Source organism: Myxine glutinosa, chromosome 1, assembly GCF_964187855.1.
Source record: "Myxine glutinosa chromosome 1, kmMyxGlut1.1, whole genome shotgun sequence".
Taxonomy (NCBI): domain Eukaryota; kingdom Metazoa; phylum Chordata; class Myxini; order Myxiniformes; family Myxinidae; genus Myxine; species Myxine glutinosa.
Window position 1 is genome coordinate 45234979 of NC_136261.1, and position 20258 is coordinate 45255236.

Genomic DNA, 20258 nt, shown 5'->3' on the forward strand with positions numbered 1-20258 from the left:
TGCCCGGGGCCCATTCTGGCTCTCGGCGGCCCTGATATGTGGCATCTTGTCATCGTGGCTGAGAAGCTTTTGTGTGGTGCAGTGGGAAACGTGGTGGTTGCGGTGCTGTTGTGGTGGATCCAGAGCTACATGGACGTCGTGACAATGAGGTCATTTCACTCGATGCAATGGCAATGCAGACTCTTCTCGCCAAGTGCCTCGGGCCCCTTGACCAATGGGAGAAGCAGCTGCGTGTATCTAAGGAAACAGGTGAGTAATGTTTTTTGAAAATAAATCTGCTTCCTAGATCACAGTAACAACAACAATGTAACAACAGTTCTTCATCAGAACAGAATTGCTGACACCGTGTCAGAAAGCTCGTCATTTGCCGTTGCCTCAAAAAAGCCGTGACAAACATCATGTAGGCCAGGGATATGGTTATTGCCTCCATTCTACTTCAGGCACCAACTCCTGAACAGCCATAACAAAATAAATTAAATTTATGTGTCACTTAATTTTGTAGCAGTAATTCATTCTCTGCATTCAAATTGGTATTGTATGCCAGCAAACACTCTTATCATGTTTGCAGACTCCATGTCACGTTTACCGAACAGCTAAGTTGAACATTTTGCAATTTCTGTATGATGTTCATTGCCCCGCGCACGCGAAGCGAAAATGTCTGTCCGTCCTTCTGTCTGTAGGCGTCAGTTTATGATCGACGGACAATTTATTTGAATTGAATGTTATATTTTGAACACAAATCGGAAAAAAACCTGTAGTTTAGCAGTACTTTGGCTCTGAATTTGACCCGTTCGCGCATGCTCAGAGAGGAGTGAGATAATTTTTTACTCTGCCTGCCAGTCTGGCAGTCAAACAAAATGGAAAATTATTCCAAACAGGAAACTTATTGTTTTCAAGTACGTCATAAAGGACGGAAACAACAGGAATGAATAACTAATGTAACTTGTTAGATAAGGTGGTGTAATGGACACTGCATCAACGGCGGTAAATTCGTGAATTTATTTATATGACTTTTACAATCTTTATTTTATCTACTCATGGGGTCACTCGTGGGAATCCCATGGGCATGGAGGTGTATCGTTGCGATCGGTGCAGCCGTTTTTATGGTAACCGGGACAATAAAGTTAGGCGGGAGTCCAAACCTGAAAATGCTGGAGACGAAAGCTGAAATTGGAAAAACAATATAGCCTATTTTACTCTGCCATAAAGCCCAGATCGGTGGAGTGTTGCAGTGATAGTTGTCCTTCTGGAAGTTTCTCCCATCTCCACACAGGATCTCTGGAGCTCAGCCAGAGTGACCATTGGGTTCTTGGTCACCTCTCTTACCAAGGCCCTTCTCCCCCGATTGCTCAGTTTGGCCGGGCGACTAGCTCTAGGAAGAGTCCTGGTTGTTCCAAACCTCTTCCATTTAAGAATTATGGAGGCGACTGTGCTCTTGGGAACCTTCAATGCAGCAGAGATTTTTTTGTAGGCTTCCCCAGATCTGTGCCTCAACACAATCCTTCCTCTGAGCTCTGCAGGCAGTTCCTTCGACCTCACGGCTTGGTTTTTGCTCTGATGTGCATTGTCAGCTGTGAGACCTTATATAGACAGGTGTGTGCCTTTCAAATCATGTCCAATCAATTGAATTTACCACAGGTGGACTCCAATCAAGGTGTAGAAAATCTCAAAGATGATCAAGAGAAATGGGATGCACCTGAGCTAAATTTCAAGTGTCATAGCAAAGGGTATGAATACTTATGTCAATGTGATATTTCAGTTTTTTCTTTTTAATAAATTTGCAAAACTTTCTAAAATCCTGTTTTCTCTTTGTCATTATGGGGTATTGAGTGTATATTGATGAGGGAAAAAATGAATTTAAACGATTTCAGCATAAGGCTGCAACATAACAAAATGTGAAAAAAGTGAACGGGTCTGAATACTTTCTGAATGCACTGCAGCACTCCACTTCAGACAAACACAACCACTGACCTTGGGGGAAATGACATAACTTCCGGGGGCACTCTGGCTATCAGCGACGCCATCTTTGTGACGTCTACATTGTCTCCGCATTCAGCGGAGTATGAAGGAGAAATCTCACCACCTTCCTCACCTTAAACTGCAAACGCATGGAGTTTATCCATGCTCTATCCTCTAAATGCTGAGCATCAAACGAGGAAGCAGCACAAACCAATTTTAAAGTCTTTGGCATGACTCTGCTAAGGTCAGAATCGAACCGCCAACCTCCCATCCATTAATCCTAGATTTGATCGATTTGTATGAGATTGAGTATGTAGAAGATAAGGAAGAAACTGTTCAGCGTGGCGGATGTATGAGCTCTACCAAGTGCCGTTCTAATTACAAATGGGATAACGCCAGCAGTTTGGGAATGTACGGGAGGCTGACGCTGAAGCTTTTCATCCTCACTTCCCTTTTTTTATGATGACCAAATACAAGCAAACCATCGCAAAGTGGCACGGATCAATGGACACAATTATAGAATGATCCAAACAAATCTCAAGCTTAAACTTGATTGTCTGTTCTAACAACCAATACATAGTTTATCATTTCTTTTCTCAAGGCTGTTGAAGTGTACATTTAATGCAATGATGGGATTGTTTCCTGAACACCTACACCAGGCTACAACATGATCCACCTCACACCGCTTCAGCCATTGGGCTCGTCGAGGTCTTGTTACTCACTCACTGACCAACTGGAGATATCTCCAGCCTTTGCCCCTTCTGGTGGGGGGAATTGGAAGGGTGAAAATGGTTGGAAGGCCGTCGGCTCCGTGGTGGAGAAGATGAGGAAGGAATGGGGAGTTCTCACTGTCACCGACGTTGTCTACAACCATACAGGTGGACATTGACCCTCATCTTTCTTCTTTTTTTTTGAAATGGTAAACCAATCTGTAAAGACTATCGTTTATTTAGTGTTTCTTTTAAGTCTAACATTCTCGACTTGATTGAGGAAATTTGAAGAGCCAAAGCAGCTGCTTGGAACATGTTGAAATGGATATATTTTGTCGCTGATTGCTGTTGCCTTTTCTAGCTGCGAACAGTGAGTGGTTGAAGGAGACCCCAGAGTGTGCTTACAACCTGGTGAATTCCCCACACCTGCGGCCTTCATGGTTGTTGGACCGAGCCATTTGGCATCTTGGCCTTGCTGCTGCCGAGGGGGCGTATGCGGACCGTGGCCTGCCACCAAAAATCTCCAGTGATGAACACTTGCAGGTAATCAGAGGTCCCAAACCTGTGTTAGCCTGATAGCTGTGGCTGCAGTATTTATGGTGTTATTCACAGGTATGAAAATGTTTTTCTTTGGCAGGCCTTGCACAAAATCTTGGACGAAACCATATTTCCTCCTCTCAAACTCTGGAAGTTCTTCCAAGTTGACGTGAATGCAAATTTGAAAAAGTTTAAAGACCTTCTGAACAAAGGTGTGTATTGGTTCAATATCTATATAAATACCTATAATCTACATAAATATTTTCAAGTGTTTGTGTGTTTGTTTGTGCATTTGTGTTTTTTATGCATTTGTACAGTATTCTTTGACCGCTGAACCGTAGCACCTAGAGGTCCCAAATTTTGGGTGTAGGTACTTCCATAATCTGGGCAAGGTTTTAAGGTACCACATGTTGGCCTTGCCATCTATGTTGAGGCCATCAAAGGCTGCTATAAAGTGTATATTGGGATGTGGGGCCAGGCAAAAGGTAACGACTATGAAGCCAATAACTCCATATCTTTGCAATATCCAATGCGTCCTGAAACCTCCGCCCGGAACACTTCACCCAGCCAGGCAGCGCTGAGTATCCTCCCCCCATACCTGCTTGGACACTATATTTGTGTATGGCATTACCTCAAGTATTAGGACGCCACACGTGAAATTTCAATGAACCATCCCAACTTGCATGTGCATCTTTTCCCAACAATCCAAAGCAGCATCAATGTCCCACCTCTCCAAATGTGTCCGTCCAATGTGTCTTACTGTGACACTTTGGGCAATGTTACAGTCCCAGCTTTGATGCAAAACTATGATGAGGGCCTTTATGTTCACAGACATGACAAGCACACCTTGCCAAGCCACTGTCTGTAAGGAGTTGGTTTGAGGACAATGTTCAAGCAGTTTTGATATTCTTTAATTAATATGACTATAAAAACATTGAAAGGGTATAACACAAGAGATCAACTCTTCCCAGTTCCATCAATGTCCACAACGGGTCCAAAATGCTTGTAATATTCATCACATGCTCCTGGCCAAAGATCATTTTTACAGTGGAATGAATATCTTGTAGTTTATTTTGTGAGGTATTATAAGACGTTGATAGAACCTTTACATTTCACCATGGGTCATCAACACAGTGGTGGTATATATGTGACACAAAAACACACACCTGTCTGATAGGACGAGCACAGGTAGCACACTTGCCATTTGAGCTGTTAAGTCTGGGTTTGATTCCTGACCCGATTATTAACTGTCAGGTTGGTGCTTCACAGGTCGGGTGTTGCATAAAGGTGCGCGCGCCATCCTGCAAATGGATGCTAAGTCGGGTAATCCATGTGCTAGTATCAGTTGGTGGGTATTGTGCAGATTCCAGGGTGTTTCTTGTGAAAAGTAGATGAGCAATAGCCGGCACACTGAACAAATTGGAAATTCCTGCGACCCTCGGCATACATGCGTCCATAAAAGCTGTTCAATGCAAGCTCTTGGAAGAAATAGTCATGACCTCTATACAATGTCGGTTCTGCCAAAGTAGTTTCTATGGCTACAGTTACAATTCTGGATGGGTCGCCACTCTGACACAGGAAGTCTGGGCAAGAATTAGTAATTTGGCCAGAGTGCTGACGATAGCTTTCCTACTCTTCACAAACAACCCTAAGGTAACAAACCCCTCACCACTTCAAGCCTTTGAACCCCTTCTCCACCCCTCTTCCTCCTCCGCAACTCTTCAACCCCCCACCACATCTAAAGTATTCAAACCCCAAACCCCTCCCCCCCAAAGCCTCAACCTCCTCCTTCCAAATCTATCCCATCTTCACTTTGCCAACCCAACTCTGTCCTCCCCTCCTCAGTTGGAAGTCCTCAACAAAGCCATTCTAATGACTTTGGTTTCACGGTCCCTGGTCGATGGGCCATTACCCGTCGTTGAAGAGAAAATATTTGGAAGTAATAGCAAAGGGCCACGGAACCTTCCGCAGTGAAAGCCCTGCTTGAGAGAATGCCACGTAGTTATTTTGGCGCTTTATAAACAACAGACCGCTGCCTCAATCACTGAGGCCTATCTTCACAAGGTCGCTGAGGCCTGTCGCTCCATTCTTCATCCCTCAGATCGGCAGTCTGCAGACCTTGACAAAATCACAGACTGGGCAAACAAGTGGAACATGTCTTTCAATCCTGACAAATCTCACACTCTTACGATGTCTCTCCGAAAAGACCGACTGGACAACCCTCCCATCCACTTTCTGAATAATCCTCTCCAAGAAGTTCTGTCACTCAAGCTTTTGGGTCTCACTATCTGCCATGCTCTTTCCTGGAAAAACCACATTTCAAATCTGGCCTCCAAAGCCAGTCGCCGACTGGGCATCCTCCGTCGTGCGAAGTCCTTCCTTGGCACACCTGAGCTCCTCACCACATACAAGGCTTTCATCCGCAGCTCAATGGAATACTGCTCTCCCCTCTGGGCTGGTGCTCCTGCCTCACACCTAGCTCGCCTTCACGCTGTTGAAACCAAAGCATTCAGAATCATTGGAATCTCCCGCGATGAAGCTAACTCCAAGGGCCTCTCACTCACTCACCGCAGGCAGGTTGGTGGTCTTTCCGTCTTCTACCGACTCCTCTCTGGCCTTGCCCCCCCCAGCTCTCTCTGGGCTCTGTCCCGCAAATATTCCTACAGGTCGCACAAGATCTGCCTGCAACCCTCTTTTGGTTAAACTGCCAAAATCAAGACTCTCTGCTCATCTTCACTCCTTCATTCCTCTTTTCTCCCGCCTCTGGAACAAACTCGCTCACTCTCTTCAATCCCACTCCACCCTCCAAGTCTTTAAAACAGCTGTTCACCACCATCTCTTATCTTCCCCCATCCAAAACCTTGATCTTTTCTACCCCCACTAATTTCACCCCAATTCCCCTTTTTGAAATACCAACTTCTGTCCTGGAAGTCCTTGGTGTCCTTGTGCTTTATACTTCTCCCTCCCCCCCCCCCCCTTCCCATGCCTCCTCCCCCCGGGCCCTCTCCCTTCCACACATCTCCCTGCTCTCGGATGTTGTGTTTGTGTGCTTCCCCTTTTCTCCCCATCTTGTCTTCCGCTCCCTCTTTTTGTGTATTTTGTTTGTCTGGTCGATTTGTTTGTGAAGTAAATGTTAGCTCTTTCACGAGCCTCGATTCAGTATACAAAAAAAAAAAAAAAAAAAAAGGCCCGTTGTACCTATCAGCTCATAATCGTTTTAACTGTCGCTTTGACCATTTTACACAGAAAGGAAAACTTGTAGGGAGGGCACGGCGATTGTGAATATGACAACAACAACAACAACATGCATTTTAAGGCCATTTTCCCTGCTGGAGCGGGGGTTAGCCTTGCAGGCCCCATGACGATCTTCTCCATTTTGCCCTATTTTCTGCATCTCTCCTTGTTAACCCCCTTGCCCGCATTTCTTCTTCCACCATCTTTAGCCAAGTCTTTCTCGGTCTTCCCCGTCCTCTACTTCCTTCTACATTCATTTCCATCACTCTTCTCAACCAGTCAGGCCCATTGATATCTGTGTCTTTGCAGAGCAGTAAGCACAAACATGGCAGCCATAGTATAGAAATTGTGGGTGCAGTTATGCAAACTATGCAGCCAATGGGTGGAACCTGGGCGCATGCACGGACACATGCACGGACACACTCACACATGGACGGACGCACTCACGGCTCCTTTATAGTATTGATGACTTCTGAGATCTTGCTAACTACTACACCATCATAAATTCCTGATACCTGACAACGTCATGGACAAGACACCAGGAAGCATCCATATATCTCATTTGTTAACCGTTTGTACTTAACAGCAAGCAAATCTGATTGTTGTCTGCACTTCCTGTTGTAGTTTGACAATCCAACCTAGGTCACTTGGGCAGTAGTGCTTGTCTGGTAAATGGGAAAATTTATATTCTCCCTTTGAATTTGGACTTGAAGGCTGAAAGCTTTGTGAAATAATTGATTCCCGAACAACAGGGCCTATGGTGTAAATCGTGATACTTTACCTTAGCCTAATGTGTAAGGATTTTCACATTTGTAATGATCAGCTCATATCCTCCATTCATGTTCAAGGTCCTGCAAAAGGCTTTTCGAGATTATCTTTTTAAATTATTCATTGAATAACGTATTGCTAGGAGCACTTTATCAAGTTTTAAAACTCGTTTCAAAAGCAAATGCAGCATTTTCCATGAAGGCAAACAGGCACTGTAAAGGGCACAGCTCCGGCTATGATTTTCCACCTGAGAAATGCACGGCCTTGGCCGCGATCGGTTGCTCGTACCTGCACAAATTGACGAGGTGTGGGCTGTTATGTTTATAGGGATACTGGCATAATGCTTCAATTGCAGTTTTTGCTGATTGTGCATTTCATCTTCTATTATCTCTTCAATTTTTTAATCCGAGATGGAGTAGCTTCACTACCAAGCGAGATTACTTATTCCATTATCTTACCGGAGTTTCTTATGCGAGTTGAATATAGATCCTCACATGTGCACAATGATGTGACTTCAAGCACAGAAAGTCATTCACCTCAGCAAAGTTGACCTTTTATCGCTGCATTTTACAATCAAGCAAACATATCGGAACAGGCCAAAGAGGGTGGCACCATCGAAGAATGTGCTGAAGATGATCGCCCCAAAATTGGTGGCAGAAACTTGCTCGTCTCGATATCTCTGCCAACTGAAGATGAGGGGTGCAGGCGAGGGCAGGGGTTAGGGTCCTTCTATAACCATAGACTACCTGTCACTTGTTGTGGCCTGACACTCACGAGTCTCATGAAAACATGGTAGGTAGGCGGTGATTTTAGAGGATGATGGTTGATTGTCAGTCTGTGTGTGAATGTCTGTGTGTGCATACAGAGGGAGTAGCAACAAAGTCCAGTGGTTCTACTAATGACCTGATCATCGTGCAAGACCCCAGATTCCATCGGCTGACATCTTCTGTTAACTTAGTAAATGCAAGACAAATATTTGGCGGCATGAGGTATTTTTGGCATTTTCTTTACTTCGCTATTGTTGTTATGCTTTATTGTTTACTTGAATTTTTATTTGTAATTTTATGTACTTGAGAGGTGTGAGCTCAGCATTTCTGTAGGTGAGCAGCATATTTGTTCCGATTGAAAGTTACCCTGAAGCATGCAAGGGCCCATCACGATGTGTCAACTGGCAAAATATGGAGACTATATTGGGTCGTGCAGGCAGAATACCCCTTGCGTTATGATGGTTACTTACACGGCGAGGTTTTTATAATTCTCATGTGACTGGCTTGGGATCCAGAAACTTGGAATCCAAATCCTTAATATTCTGCCTTCTCCACCTGATGTGGTCTTCAGCTGGATTTAAACACACACTCTGGTATACCTCTGTTTGTACTGTGCAGTAGACAGCTTTCTGTGCAGTAGACAGCTTTCTTTCTGTACTTTTTCAACTACTGTACTGTAGATTAATTATATAATACAGTCACATCGTGACAAGCCCTATTGGAGTCAAAAAGTTTCAACTCCAAGTGCCAATCCCTTTACGTGGTACCTTAAAACACCATTTGCGCAATCTGGCCACTTTATTCAGACCTGTCTGTTTTATTGCGGCAACTAATTATTGACTAATAATACAATTATCTTGCTTTCTCACAGGCGAGAACACTACCAGAGATGCAAATTGGGATGATCACTTGATGTGAAATGTGAGCTTAGAGGACCTATAAAGTTGTGGTAGAAGTAAACCAAACAAAACTAGAACGGCACTTGGTAGAGCGCATACCTCCGCCAGGCTGAACCGTTTTTGTTTTTATATCCTACTGATAGGCCGGATCTGGATTCAGACCTGAACCAAAATCTAGTTGGCTTGTTCTTCTCACCTAACTAACTCGTCCACCGTTTAGTTTAACTTTTTTAAATATCATGTTATATATCACTTTTCGCCCGATCTCTCATTGGTCACTTAAAAATTAAATAATGCTCGTATCCGAATCCATATTCAGATCTTCATCAAAATCGAATCGATTCGTCCTTGTCACACACACAACCTCTCCACCAAGTCTCGTCCAAATCTGTCCACAATTTTTTGAGCTATCCTGCTATTTATCGTTGTTGGCCCTATCTCCCAATGGAGAAGAATCACTAAAAAAAATTCTACTAGCCAGATCCAAATCCGGATCTTCACCAAAATCTAATCATTTCGTCTTTCTCACATACACTACCTCTCTGCCAAATTTCGTCCAAATCCGTCCACAACTTTTTGAGATATTTTGTTCAGAGACAGACAGACAGACAAACAGACAGGGGTGAAAACATAACCTCCATCCACCTTCGGTGGCGGAGGTAATTAGAAGAGCACTCGGTAGAGAGCAAACCTCTGCCAGGCTGAACAGTTTGTTTTCTATCCACTGAGAGGCCGGATCTGGTTTCAGACCTGAACCAAAAGCTAATCGACTTGTTCTTTTCACTTACCCAACTCATCCACCATGTTTTGTCATTATTCGTCCACAGCGTTTTGTGATATCATGCTACATATTGTTTTTGGCCATATCACTCAATGGTAAGGAATCACTTTAAAAAAATAATAAATTCTCTGATCCGGATCCAGATTCGAATCTTCACGAAAATCAAATCAATTTGTCCTTGTCACACCAAGGTTCCTCTGAATCTGTCCACAACCTTTTGAGATATCCTGTTCACAATCGGACAAACAGAAAGACAGACAGACAGGGGTGAAAACATAACCTCCATCCACCTTCAGTGGCGGAGGTAATATGGTGTTGTAAGAGACGGTGGGTGCAACAATGGTAGTAAACTTCCGGAAATGTTTTTTTTCTACATTTAAAAATTTTAATTTTATTTCAATTGAATTATATACTTGAACACTGTAGAACACAAATTGTCTTCTTGGCATTTTGAAAAAAAACCCTTCCATTCAGCAGTACTTGGACAAAATATTATGGCATTCGATATCATCATAACCAATAAAATTTGCCACGCGCAGACCCCTCTGGCGTGTCTTTGTTTCTCAAGACTGTGCGTGGTAAGGTGTTCTATGAACTCCCTGTCTATCTATAGGAATGGAATCCATTCGTCTTTTTATCATCCACTCTACATAAACCCCAAGAGCATTGTTTTGTCATGAATAGCAATGACTCTTCTGGTGTCAGAATGAAATGCTATCTTGTTTTATATTTACCAGAGGGCGTCTAACTACAGTCAGACATCAACATTCGCAGGGGATACGTTCCTGGAAAATGCCGCGAAAACCAGAACCGCGAATGTGGGGACATTGTTTCAATGGGAAAAGGGGGGATAGGTTCCTGGCAGTTCGTGATTTGCGGAAAATCCATGAATTGCGAGGCAAATCCCGCATATACAACAACAAACAACAACAGGCATTTTAAGGCCATTTTCCCTGCAAGAGTGGGGGTTAGCCTTGCGGTCCCCGCATATGTTGAGGCAAATCCATGTCGATGTCGATGAAAATCCGTGAATGTATGCCGTGCCATTGTTTAGCGGGATAGTGAAAACGGGGATAGGTTAAAGGTTCCCAGCAGTTCCTGAATCATAAGGGAAAAAATTTAAAGTTTAAAATGTTTTCAACTGTGAATGCATAAAATATACTTACCAATAAAAAAAAACCGACAACAACAGGTACCATTTCCAATTTTTAAAGGAATGCACTTACAGTTTATTAAAAGTGATTAACCATACCATACTGTGAAACAAACAAACAAAAAAAAACAGCAACAACATCATCGTGTACTATTTAAAATTTTTATTTAACAAAAACACGCAACTTTTCAAATGATGATTATGATGATGAAGAATTAAAATCCAGTGAACTCGAAGTCTGAAGACTACCCAATTGAGGATACTGCAAAGTCGTGCACTGAGGTAGAGGCAGAAGAGGAAAGTGTGGGCAGGCACAGGTGTGGAAGCTGGTTAGTATGCTAGTGAGGTCACCGAGTCGTGCACTGAGAGGGAGGCAGGACAGGCAGGAGAGGGTGCTGATGGTCTTGAGGTGGAGGGACCAGACCGGAAAAAATGCGTCATAGACAGCTGCCTGGCAGATTGCCGTAGGTTTCTGTGCAGCTCTTGCTAGGGGAGCAGCACGTCATTCAAGCCCCTCTTAAATTTGAGGTAACACTCCATGACCGGGTCGGCGTCTTGCAATTGCAGCAATTGCAAACATGTCCTGCAGCACCTGACCCAGGAACTTGACCATGAGGTTGGACTTAGGCACGTCTTCCTCCTCATCACTGCCTGCCTCCTCCCCCTCCTCAGAAACTTTGGTAATGGCCTCCAACTCCTCCTCAGTGAGCTCGTCACCATGTGAGTTGATAAGATCCTCCAACTCCTCAGGCTGCATATCGTCAAATCCTTCCCCTCCCACCTGTCGTGCCAACCCGACAATTTCATGCCTCTCCTCTGTTTTGTCGGGAAATCCTCTGAAGTTCTTCACTGCCTGTGGCCACAGGTTGTGCCAGCACACGTTGATGGTGGAGGCTCTCATTTCATCCAGCGACTCCTTGATGGTGCCGATGCAGTGGGCAATGTTGAAATCCTTCCAACATTGCCTGACAGTGAGCCCTGGGTCGGAGTCCATCACAATGCGGCTAAATGATGTAATCCGTTTTAAACTTGGAGATTACACCTTGGTCGAGTAGCAGGATCAGTGAGGTGGTGTTGGGCGGCAGGAATATCACTTCGATGTTCGGCTGTGCCACGCCCAGGTCCGCGGGGTGGCCATGAGTGTTGTCCACGAGCAGAAGAACCTTGATCTCAAGGTTTTTTTTTTCACTGCCAGGTACCTTTCACCTGAAGGATGGCACAGTTATGAAATCAGTCCATGAAGATTGCTGCGGTCACCCAGGCTTTACTGTTGGACGTCCAAAACACAGACAGCATTATGGTTGGTCTTGCCTTTGAGAGCATACAGGTTCAGGGAACGATACAATATTATGGATTTCATCATACAGTGCCCCTTTGCACAGAGCAGAAGAGATACCTGGTCCTTGTCAGCCTTGAATCTCAATGCTGTCCCCTCGCGCTTCGAGATGAAAGTTCTCGTGGGCATCTTTTTCCAGAAGAGGCCGGTCACATCAGCATTGAAGACCTGCTCTGGGAGGTATCCCTTCTCATCCATCAGCCTCGCGAGTTGTGCAGGGAACGTTTTGGCAGCCTCATGGTCCACGGAAGCACGTTCCCTTGAGAGCTTAACATTTTTGAGACCGAACCACTCCTTGAAATGGTGGAACCATCCCCTGCTTGCTGTGAATGAACTGGCGCTGCTCGTACCATCATCCCTCAGTGCATCACTTGTGCTCGCACCACCCACGCCAGACAGATGATTGTAAATAAGTTTCGCCTTTGCACGAATGAGAAGTCCACTCAAAGGCACACTTCTGATTGTTGTCCTCCATCCATATGCTAAGAGCCTTCTCCATGCTTTGTTTGTGGATATCCCAGACATGGGTGACCACCTTGGTGCTTGTTACAATGCTCGCGCAACACTTTCTCGGACCGCCTTCTCAATCTTCCTTATGTAGTGTACGTTGGATTCGTTGACGCCTAAATGCTTGCCCACAGAGGCCGCACTTTCTCCTCTCAAAAGCTGGTCGAGTAGCCCCACTTTCTGGCTCAGGCTCATTACTTTCTTCTGCCTCTTGGTTGTCGACACATCTCCAGCACAAGTCTTGCGCTTGGGAACCATGATGGAACGATGAGCAGAGCGAGAGGCAAAATGCAGGTCAAAGCATGTGATACGCAGCTGGAGGGATATCCCACGAAGCTCGCTTGTATTGCAGCTAAAATATTTTAATGTGGCCGCGTAAAGCCGTGAAAACGCCAAGCACATTTAAAAAAAAAGCAGGTCATGCTCGTGGCTCGTGGAAGATGTTTTTTTGCACACGTTCACCTGTTTTGTGTGTGGCTGGTGAAAGATGGGTTTTATAACTGTGTTATGCTAGCGGATCATGAAAAAAATATTTTTGCACCCGCAAAAAAACACGAATTCATGGGACACAGGGCTGCGAATGTAGAAGGAGGTCGCAATTTATCAACCGCGAATACGTGGAACCCGCGAATGTTGGGATCGCGAATGGTGGGGTCTGACTATGCTGTATATTGATTGACAGTTACAGGACAAGTCGGATCTAAGTATTTGTGCCTAATAATGTAGTGCGTCTGTGTGTGCCTACATCACACAAACATTATCCATTTTAATTGAAACGACAATTCAGATTGAGTACCCCTTCAAATCGGAATGCACTCAGCCCTGGTGTGAAGAGATTGTTCAGCAATACTCCTCATCATATAGTTAGTGCACACACTGATGTGTATAATTGTATTCCCCGAGTGCAGCAAGGAAGAAGCAGTGTCCCGATTAGAACAGCGCCTCGAGGAGCTGAATGAAGCGAAACGACAAGAGACAGCTTCACATCAAGCTCAGGTATATCTCACATCTTCCTGTCCTCTTGTGTCTTTTTTCCTCTTTCAGTGTCACGCACTGCTCATAATGGTATATCGATTGGAATGCTCCATTGTGTCCTTAATGCTGATGATGTCAAATGCTTTTCAATGCATAACATGTGTGGTTGTGGTGAAGAATCGGTGATTCACAATGCGGGATGTGTTTTGCAAACCACAATTATGAGCTTCCACAATGCAGAAATCAACCACACATGGCTGTTGCTTTCTTTGAGTGAGGAGATTGAAACTCAGGGGATGTAAAGAACTATAAGAGGGAAGTAACATATGCACACACACCTGGTACCATATGTATTATCCTACAACAGCAGCAACCCTTGAAAGTAAAGCGTGACGCACGCACAGCGTTTAAAAAAAATCATATAGATAGATAAAATAATGTGTAACACACATGGGCAGATGGATGCACGCACGGTGCCTTTTATCATCCAGATATAGTGAGAAATAATAGCAAGGATCTGCATAACCTCCATGGTAAAAGCCCTGCTTGAGAGAATGTCACATAGTTATTTGGGCGGTGTATAGACATCAGATAACTGCCTCGATCGCTGAGGCTTATCTTCACAAAGCCTGTGACGCCTATCGGCTCAAAATCCTTTTAACTGTCAATTTGGTCGTTTTACACTAATGGGAAAACTTGTAAGGAGAGCATGGTGATTGTGGAGATGATAGCCGAAGATGTATTTGACTTCACATATCAGTAAGCACCAACATGGCGGCTGTAGGATAGAAATTGTGGGTGGAATCAGGCGAACTCTCCAACTAATGTATGAAACTCTGAAGGACGCACGCAAGTAGCTCAATGCCTTTTGATGTGGGCATCTATCCTTTTATAGTATAGATGAAGATTATGTTCTTTTGACGAAAACTTTGACTATCTCAACCATATATAATTGTGGATGTCATGAGGTTTTGTTCTAACTTTTTTGAGACTTAAAAATTACATGAAAATCTACCCAAACATCTCATTTACTTATTCATTATTTATTTACGGTTGTCATCCAATCACTGCTTTGAATTGCAGGCAGTGAATTGTATTCTGGGAACTGTGGCTTATGAGAGACTGGCTGACCATGGTCCCAAGCTGGGTGTGCTGAGCCGTAAGACTCCATTGGTAACTCGGTAAGGTGCCTTCATCAATCATTATACACTCTTAAAATTCCTTATAAAAGATTTCTGCAACGATATTGAGATCGACAGAAACAACAAACAAACAGTAAGTAAGTTGCTTATCCATACGATAATGAACTACAGTTGATTTATCACTGAAGTGTAGTTTGGAAAGAATCCGGAAGCAGCCATTTGTGAAAACTGCGGGCTGGAAAACAAAAAAGCACAACCACCTAAAAAGTTTTAGAAGAAAACACAGTCTTGGAAAGTCCAATATTTGAGCTACGGTGTGGCCTTCATTGGGGACCACCAAGAGTGCTTCAGGCCAAGTGTTCTCAGATCTTAAATACCCTTCCACAGGGCTAAAGTAACCCAGGCCTGTAATAGACCAGTAGACCTAGCTATACCCTTCCACAGGGTTAAGTAACTCAGGCCTACAATAGACTAGGACACCCAGCCTTTTACCTCCTTTGTAGTTTGCACTGGATGGGGTATGTGATTGGGAATTTGGGATGGAGGGTGGAGAGGGGGGTATTGAAAAAGGGGGAGTGAGAGAATACAAGCAATATTCCTTGAAATGGCAGTCTCTCTGTTTTAAAGTGGTCTGTTTTAGGGAAAAAAAACATTTGGCAAGATGGGCAATTCAATGTCCAGGAATATTTTATTATCTCATATTAATATCGTGTTTGTTGATGGTTCATACCGGTGATGCATGTCTGGTAATCTACTATGTAAGAAAGATGTCTGTCTATGTGTGTGTCTGTCTGTCTGTCTGTGTGTCGCCATATTTCTCAGAGATGGCTGAACGGATTTTCGTCAAACTTTCAGAGGTTCATCAGTGAGTGCCTGGGAGTGTTGTCGGCAACAACAAAAAAAATTATGAAAATAAAAAGATCGTTTTTTTGGAGATTAAAAAAAAAAAATTGCTCGATAGTGCCGAAGCCTTTTAAAATTAATGACAGTTATATACAAGTACACATTCGCATAAATAAATACAAAACAATCACCAGACATTTGAATACAAATAAATAAAAAATTCCAGAAGTGTACGAAGTTGGCAGTACGACTTCTTCTTCTTCCTGATCGGCATCACACTTCACCCAGAAACGTGATGAACGCCACATTCACCCACCAGCATATACAGGGGGCTGCAAAAGTAGGTCTACAGTAATGAAAAACAAAACGTGCGCACAAAACGTATTTTATTGATTATTATACAAGCATATCAATAATAACATATCAATAATAAACATATCAATAATAAACATATTAATCCCTCAAATGTTCAAACTGTTTGCCCCTGGCATTCACACACTCCACTAGTCGAGTGTGGACACCCATGCACACTCTGGCACAAAGGTCTTTATCAGCATCAATTTCCTGGCAAGCCTCCCGTATGAACTGAATCATGGCATCAACAGAATGTGGCTTGCATGCGAAAACCCTGTCTTTTACACATCCCCAGAAAAAGAAGTCCATAGGGGTGAGATCCGGCGAACGTGGTGGCCAGTCAACGGCTCCCCGACGTCCAATCCACCTTTTGGGAAATTCTTTGTCAAGTAGCACACGCACAGTGAGTGCGAAGTGCGGTGGCGCCCCATCCTGCTGAAAGTAGAAGTCGTCCTGCTGCTGTTGTTCGCGTACCTGTGGTATGATTGTATCCGTCAGCATGTTCAGATACACGTGTTGATCGACAGTCCTGTGCAGAATGATAGGTCCAACGACACCTTTGCAGGACAGGCCAGCCCACACTGTCACCCCAGGTTGATTGAGCTGTTGCTCAATCGTGACTTTAGGGTTTTCAGTTGCGTAGTACACACAATTGTGCCGATTAACGGCACCCGATAGCTTAAAGTTTGCTTCATCGGACTACACGATTTTGCGCAGAATGCTGTCACCCTCTCGTTCCTCGTTCAGGATGGCTTCACAAAATTGTAAACGCCGATCCGAGTCATCCTCTAATAAACCATGTATCAATCATGGCACGTACATTTTCAGTCCTGCACGGTGCATCAAACGACCCAACGAACTGCGTTCAATACCCAATTCAGATGACGCCCTGTTTTTCGATTTCTGAGGGCTCTGGGTAAATGCCAGGGCGACTTGCATTGCATTCTCTGGCGTTGTCACGGTGACTGGTCGACCACTCTTCGGCGAGTTGTGGATAGACCCCGTCCTCTCAAATTTGTCACGTATCCGGTAAATCGTGAGCCTCGTTGGTGGAGGCGATGCAAATGTTTCTCGCCACTGCTCTCGCACACGTTCACTATTCTCTGTCTTCCAGTACTGTTTCAAAATCCATTTGCGCTCCTCGTCCGTTGAATTACCAGCCATCGCTAAATTTCCACTTCACCTGCAAATAATAGATGTATTATAGAAAAAATTACGAAAATAAAAATATAAAAAATGGTAATAATGATTTTAATGAATTAAATGAATTCTAGTATTAAATGAATCCTAGCACCACTATTATAATACTGGTAATACTGGTATAATCCTTACTGTATACCTACTTTTGCAGCCCCCTGTATATGAACCCCCTTCCTCTCCTGCCTCCCCCCCCCTTCCACCCTCTCCCCCTCCCCTTCCCCCCCCTCCCCTCCCCTTCCCCCCTCACCCCTTGCTCCCCCCCTTCCCTCCTCCCCTTCCCCTCCCCCTTCCTCCCCCCTCCTCCTCCTCCCCCTTACCTCCTCCCCCCTCCCTCCCTCCCCTCCCCTTCCCCCCTCCTCCTCCACCCGGCAACGCCGGGTACTTCTGCTAGTTATTTTATATCGTGTGAACTCATTGATGGTACTGCGATTGGTAACCAGCAGCTCATCGAGATAGATCAATTGAAATTTTGTGAATACCTGCACTCTAACATTCCTAATGCTGTGGAGGTTGTGTCTATCAGACTAAAAACCAACAACGTCCAAATTATCCGAGCTACAAATGCTCACCATCGACATTTATCTAGACAACTTTTGCAACAGTGGATTCTGAAGCAAAAATAGAGGGCAGTAACTGAGGCAATCTTTTACTTTTACGTGTGCTGGTCAGTTTAATCAAGCAGCATAAGGGAGGTATACTTAGGAATGAAGAAAAACTCGATAAGAAAGTAACCATCTCTCTCAATTACCTGACGCGGTACCAGTTCATCATATCCTCGGGTACTTCCTATGGAGCAGTTTGCCATGGCAACTATAGCCCCACTTGCCAGGCAGTCATAGGCTGAGCTAAGCTGTGGAGGAGAGAGGAGTGAGGAAGATAGTTGAAGAGTTGAAACGATGCAAAATTAACAGGTGAGAGCTGATTAGGACATGTGGAATTTAGGAACAGGGTTACATTCACCGTCTCAGGGCTCCATGTTGATGCTTGCATCCCAGAGTAAAGATGGCAAGAAAGAATTAAGCAGGTGTTTGAAATGAGAGTTTGCTTATAAACAAACAAGGAGCAACTTATGATCTAATGAGAAAAGTGAATTCACCAAATCAAATAAAACTGACATCAATAAAAGTGGCCATTATATTAATAACCAACAAAAGTCGATCTCCATCCTACTATAATTCACCAAATGTCCGTCCATCCGTTCGAAGGTACCGCAAAAACGGCTCAACCGATCGCAACGATATTTTAGGTGGGTATACCTGGGACCCCTGGGAGTAAAATAGGCTGTAATTATTTTTCCAAGTTTTCCAAGTTTTCCAATTTTCCAGTTTTTCCAAACACGATGGAATAATATTTACCGATATGAACAGTGATGTGGCTTTTGTTGTAATTCTACATACCAGGAGAGAGTAGATCGACTCCTGACGAACTCTTCCTGTATAAACGTGCGGCTCCGAAGTAACACGGCAGCGTGTGCAAAGCGACTGAGAAACAGGTGTAGCGGCCGCTTCCATGTTACAGATTCGGCGCGTACTCTTCACACATAAATGTGCGACTGATAAAGACGTGCAGCGGCCGTTTCCATTTTGCAGAATTCAATATTTTTTTCAAAATGGGCGCCATGTACTGTTTAGATTTTGATGATTTGCATATGATATGATTCAACGCATGTTTATATAAATCGTTTAAATAAACAAAGCCTTCAATTTCTAATATTTTGCCTTTTCATTTGGGCTTCCCAATTGAAGCCCCGCCAATAGGGCGGGTACCGTTGCTAGTGTAAGATAAATTCGTAAGATTGAGGCAATGTTCGACCAACAGACATACGGAATTTATAAAGTTGCATTGCCTTGCCTGATTGAGTGACCATTCATGAACGCGCAATTCGGAGAGGTTGTAGACATCAAGTGTTGAAACATTCATGATGGATTGCACACAGGTTTTTGATCTAGATGGTCATTGAGTAAGACTGTCAATAATATGACTTACCTGACAAGCAACTTCAACGCAGGAGGAGGCCATTAGGCCCATCAAGCCTGCATAATGTTTGCAAACGTATTGGTTTTTTGTACATGCTCTATCGTTTTATTCTATTTTAAATGCTGAGCGTTAAGCAAGGAAGGAGCACATACCATTTTAAAAGTATTTGGGATAACTCAGCTGGGAATCTAACCACAGACATCTGAGACCCAGAGCGGATGCTCTAGCCATTATACCACTAAGTCTGGTTAAAGAGAGATAAGTTGAAGAAAGAATTCAGTTTCTCTCTTTCCTCTCCCTCTCCCTCTCCCTCCTCCTCCTCCTCTTCCTCTCCCTCTCCCTCTCCCTCTCTCTCTCTCCCTCTCTCCCTCTCTCCCTCTCTCTCTCCCTCTCTCCCTCTCTCCCTCTCTCTCTCCCTCTCTCCCTCTCTCCCTCTCTCCCTCTCTCCCTCTCTCTCATACACCCTCTCTCCCTCTCCCTCTCCCTCTCCCTCCTCCTCCTCCTCCTCTTCCTCTCCCTCTCTCTCTCTCCCTCTCCCTCTCCCTCCTCCTCCTCTTCCTCTCCCTCTCCCTCTCCCTCTCTCTCTCTCCCTCTCTCCCTCTCTCCCTCTCTCTCTCTCCCTCTCTCCCTCTCTCTCGTACGCCCTCTCTTTCATACGCCCTCTTTCTCGTACGCCCTCTCTCCCTCTTCCTCATCTCATCTCTCTCTCTCTCTCTCCCTCTCCCTCTCCCTCTCTCTTGTACGCCCTCTCTCTCTCTCTCGTACGCCCTCTCTCTCTCTCTCTCTCGTACGCCCTCTCTTTCTCTTCCTCATCTCCCTCCCTGTCTCTCTCTCTCTCTTTCTCTCCCTCTCTCGTACCCCCTCTCCCTCTTGCTCATCTCCCTCTCTCTCTCCCTCACCCCCACTCTCTCTCTCCCTTATCCCCGTTCTCTCTCTCTCTCCCTCATTCCACTCTCTCTCCCTCACCCCAATCTCCCTCTTCCTCACCCCCACTCTCTCTCTCCCCTCACACCCGCTCTCTCTCCATTTTTCCCTCACCCCTCCCTCTCTCTTCCTCATATACCACCTCTCTTCCTCGTCCCCGTTCTCTCTCTCCCTCGCCTCCTCTCTCTCATC

At 44.6% G+C, this 20258-nt stretch overlaps 1 protein-coding gene across 1 annotated transcript in view; it reads left to right on the forward strand.

Moving 5' to 3' along the window:
• The window catches only part of AGL (amylo-alpha-1,6-glucosidase and 4-alpha-glucanotransferase), a 123372-nt gene that overhangs the window by 45576 nt on the left and 57538 nt on the right, over nt 1-20258 (forward strand). Inside the window, 7 exon segments of the mRNA XM_078771155.1 lie at nt 83-249; nt 2619-2837; nt 3031-3212; nt 3307-3418; nt 8074-8197; nt 13560-13647; nt 14710-14807. Coding sequence (XP_078627281.1) covers nt 83-249; nt 2619-2837; nt 3031-3212; nt 3307-3418; nt 8074-8197; nt 13560-13647; nt 14710-14807 — 990 coding nt within the window.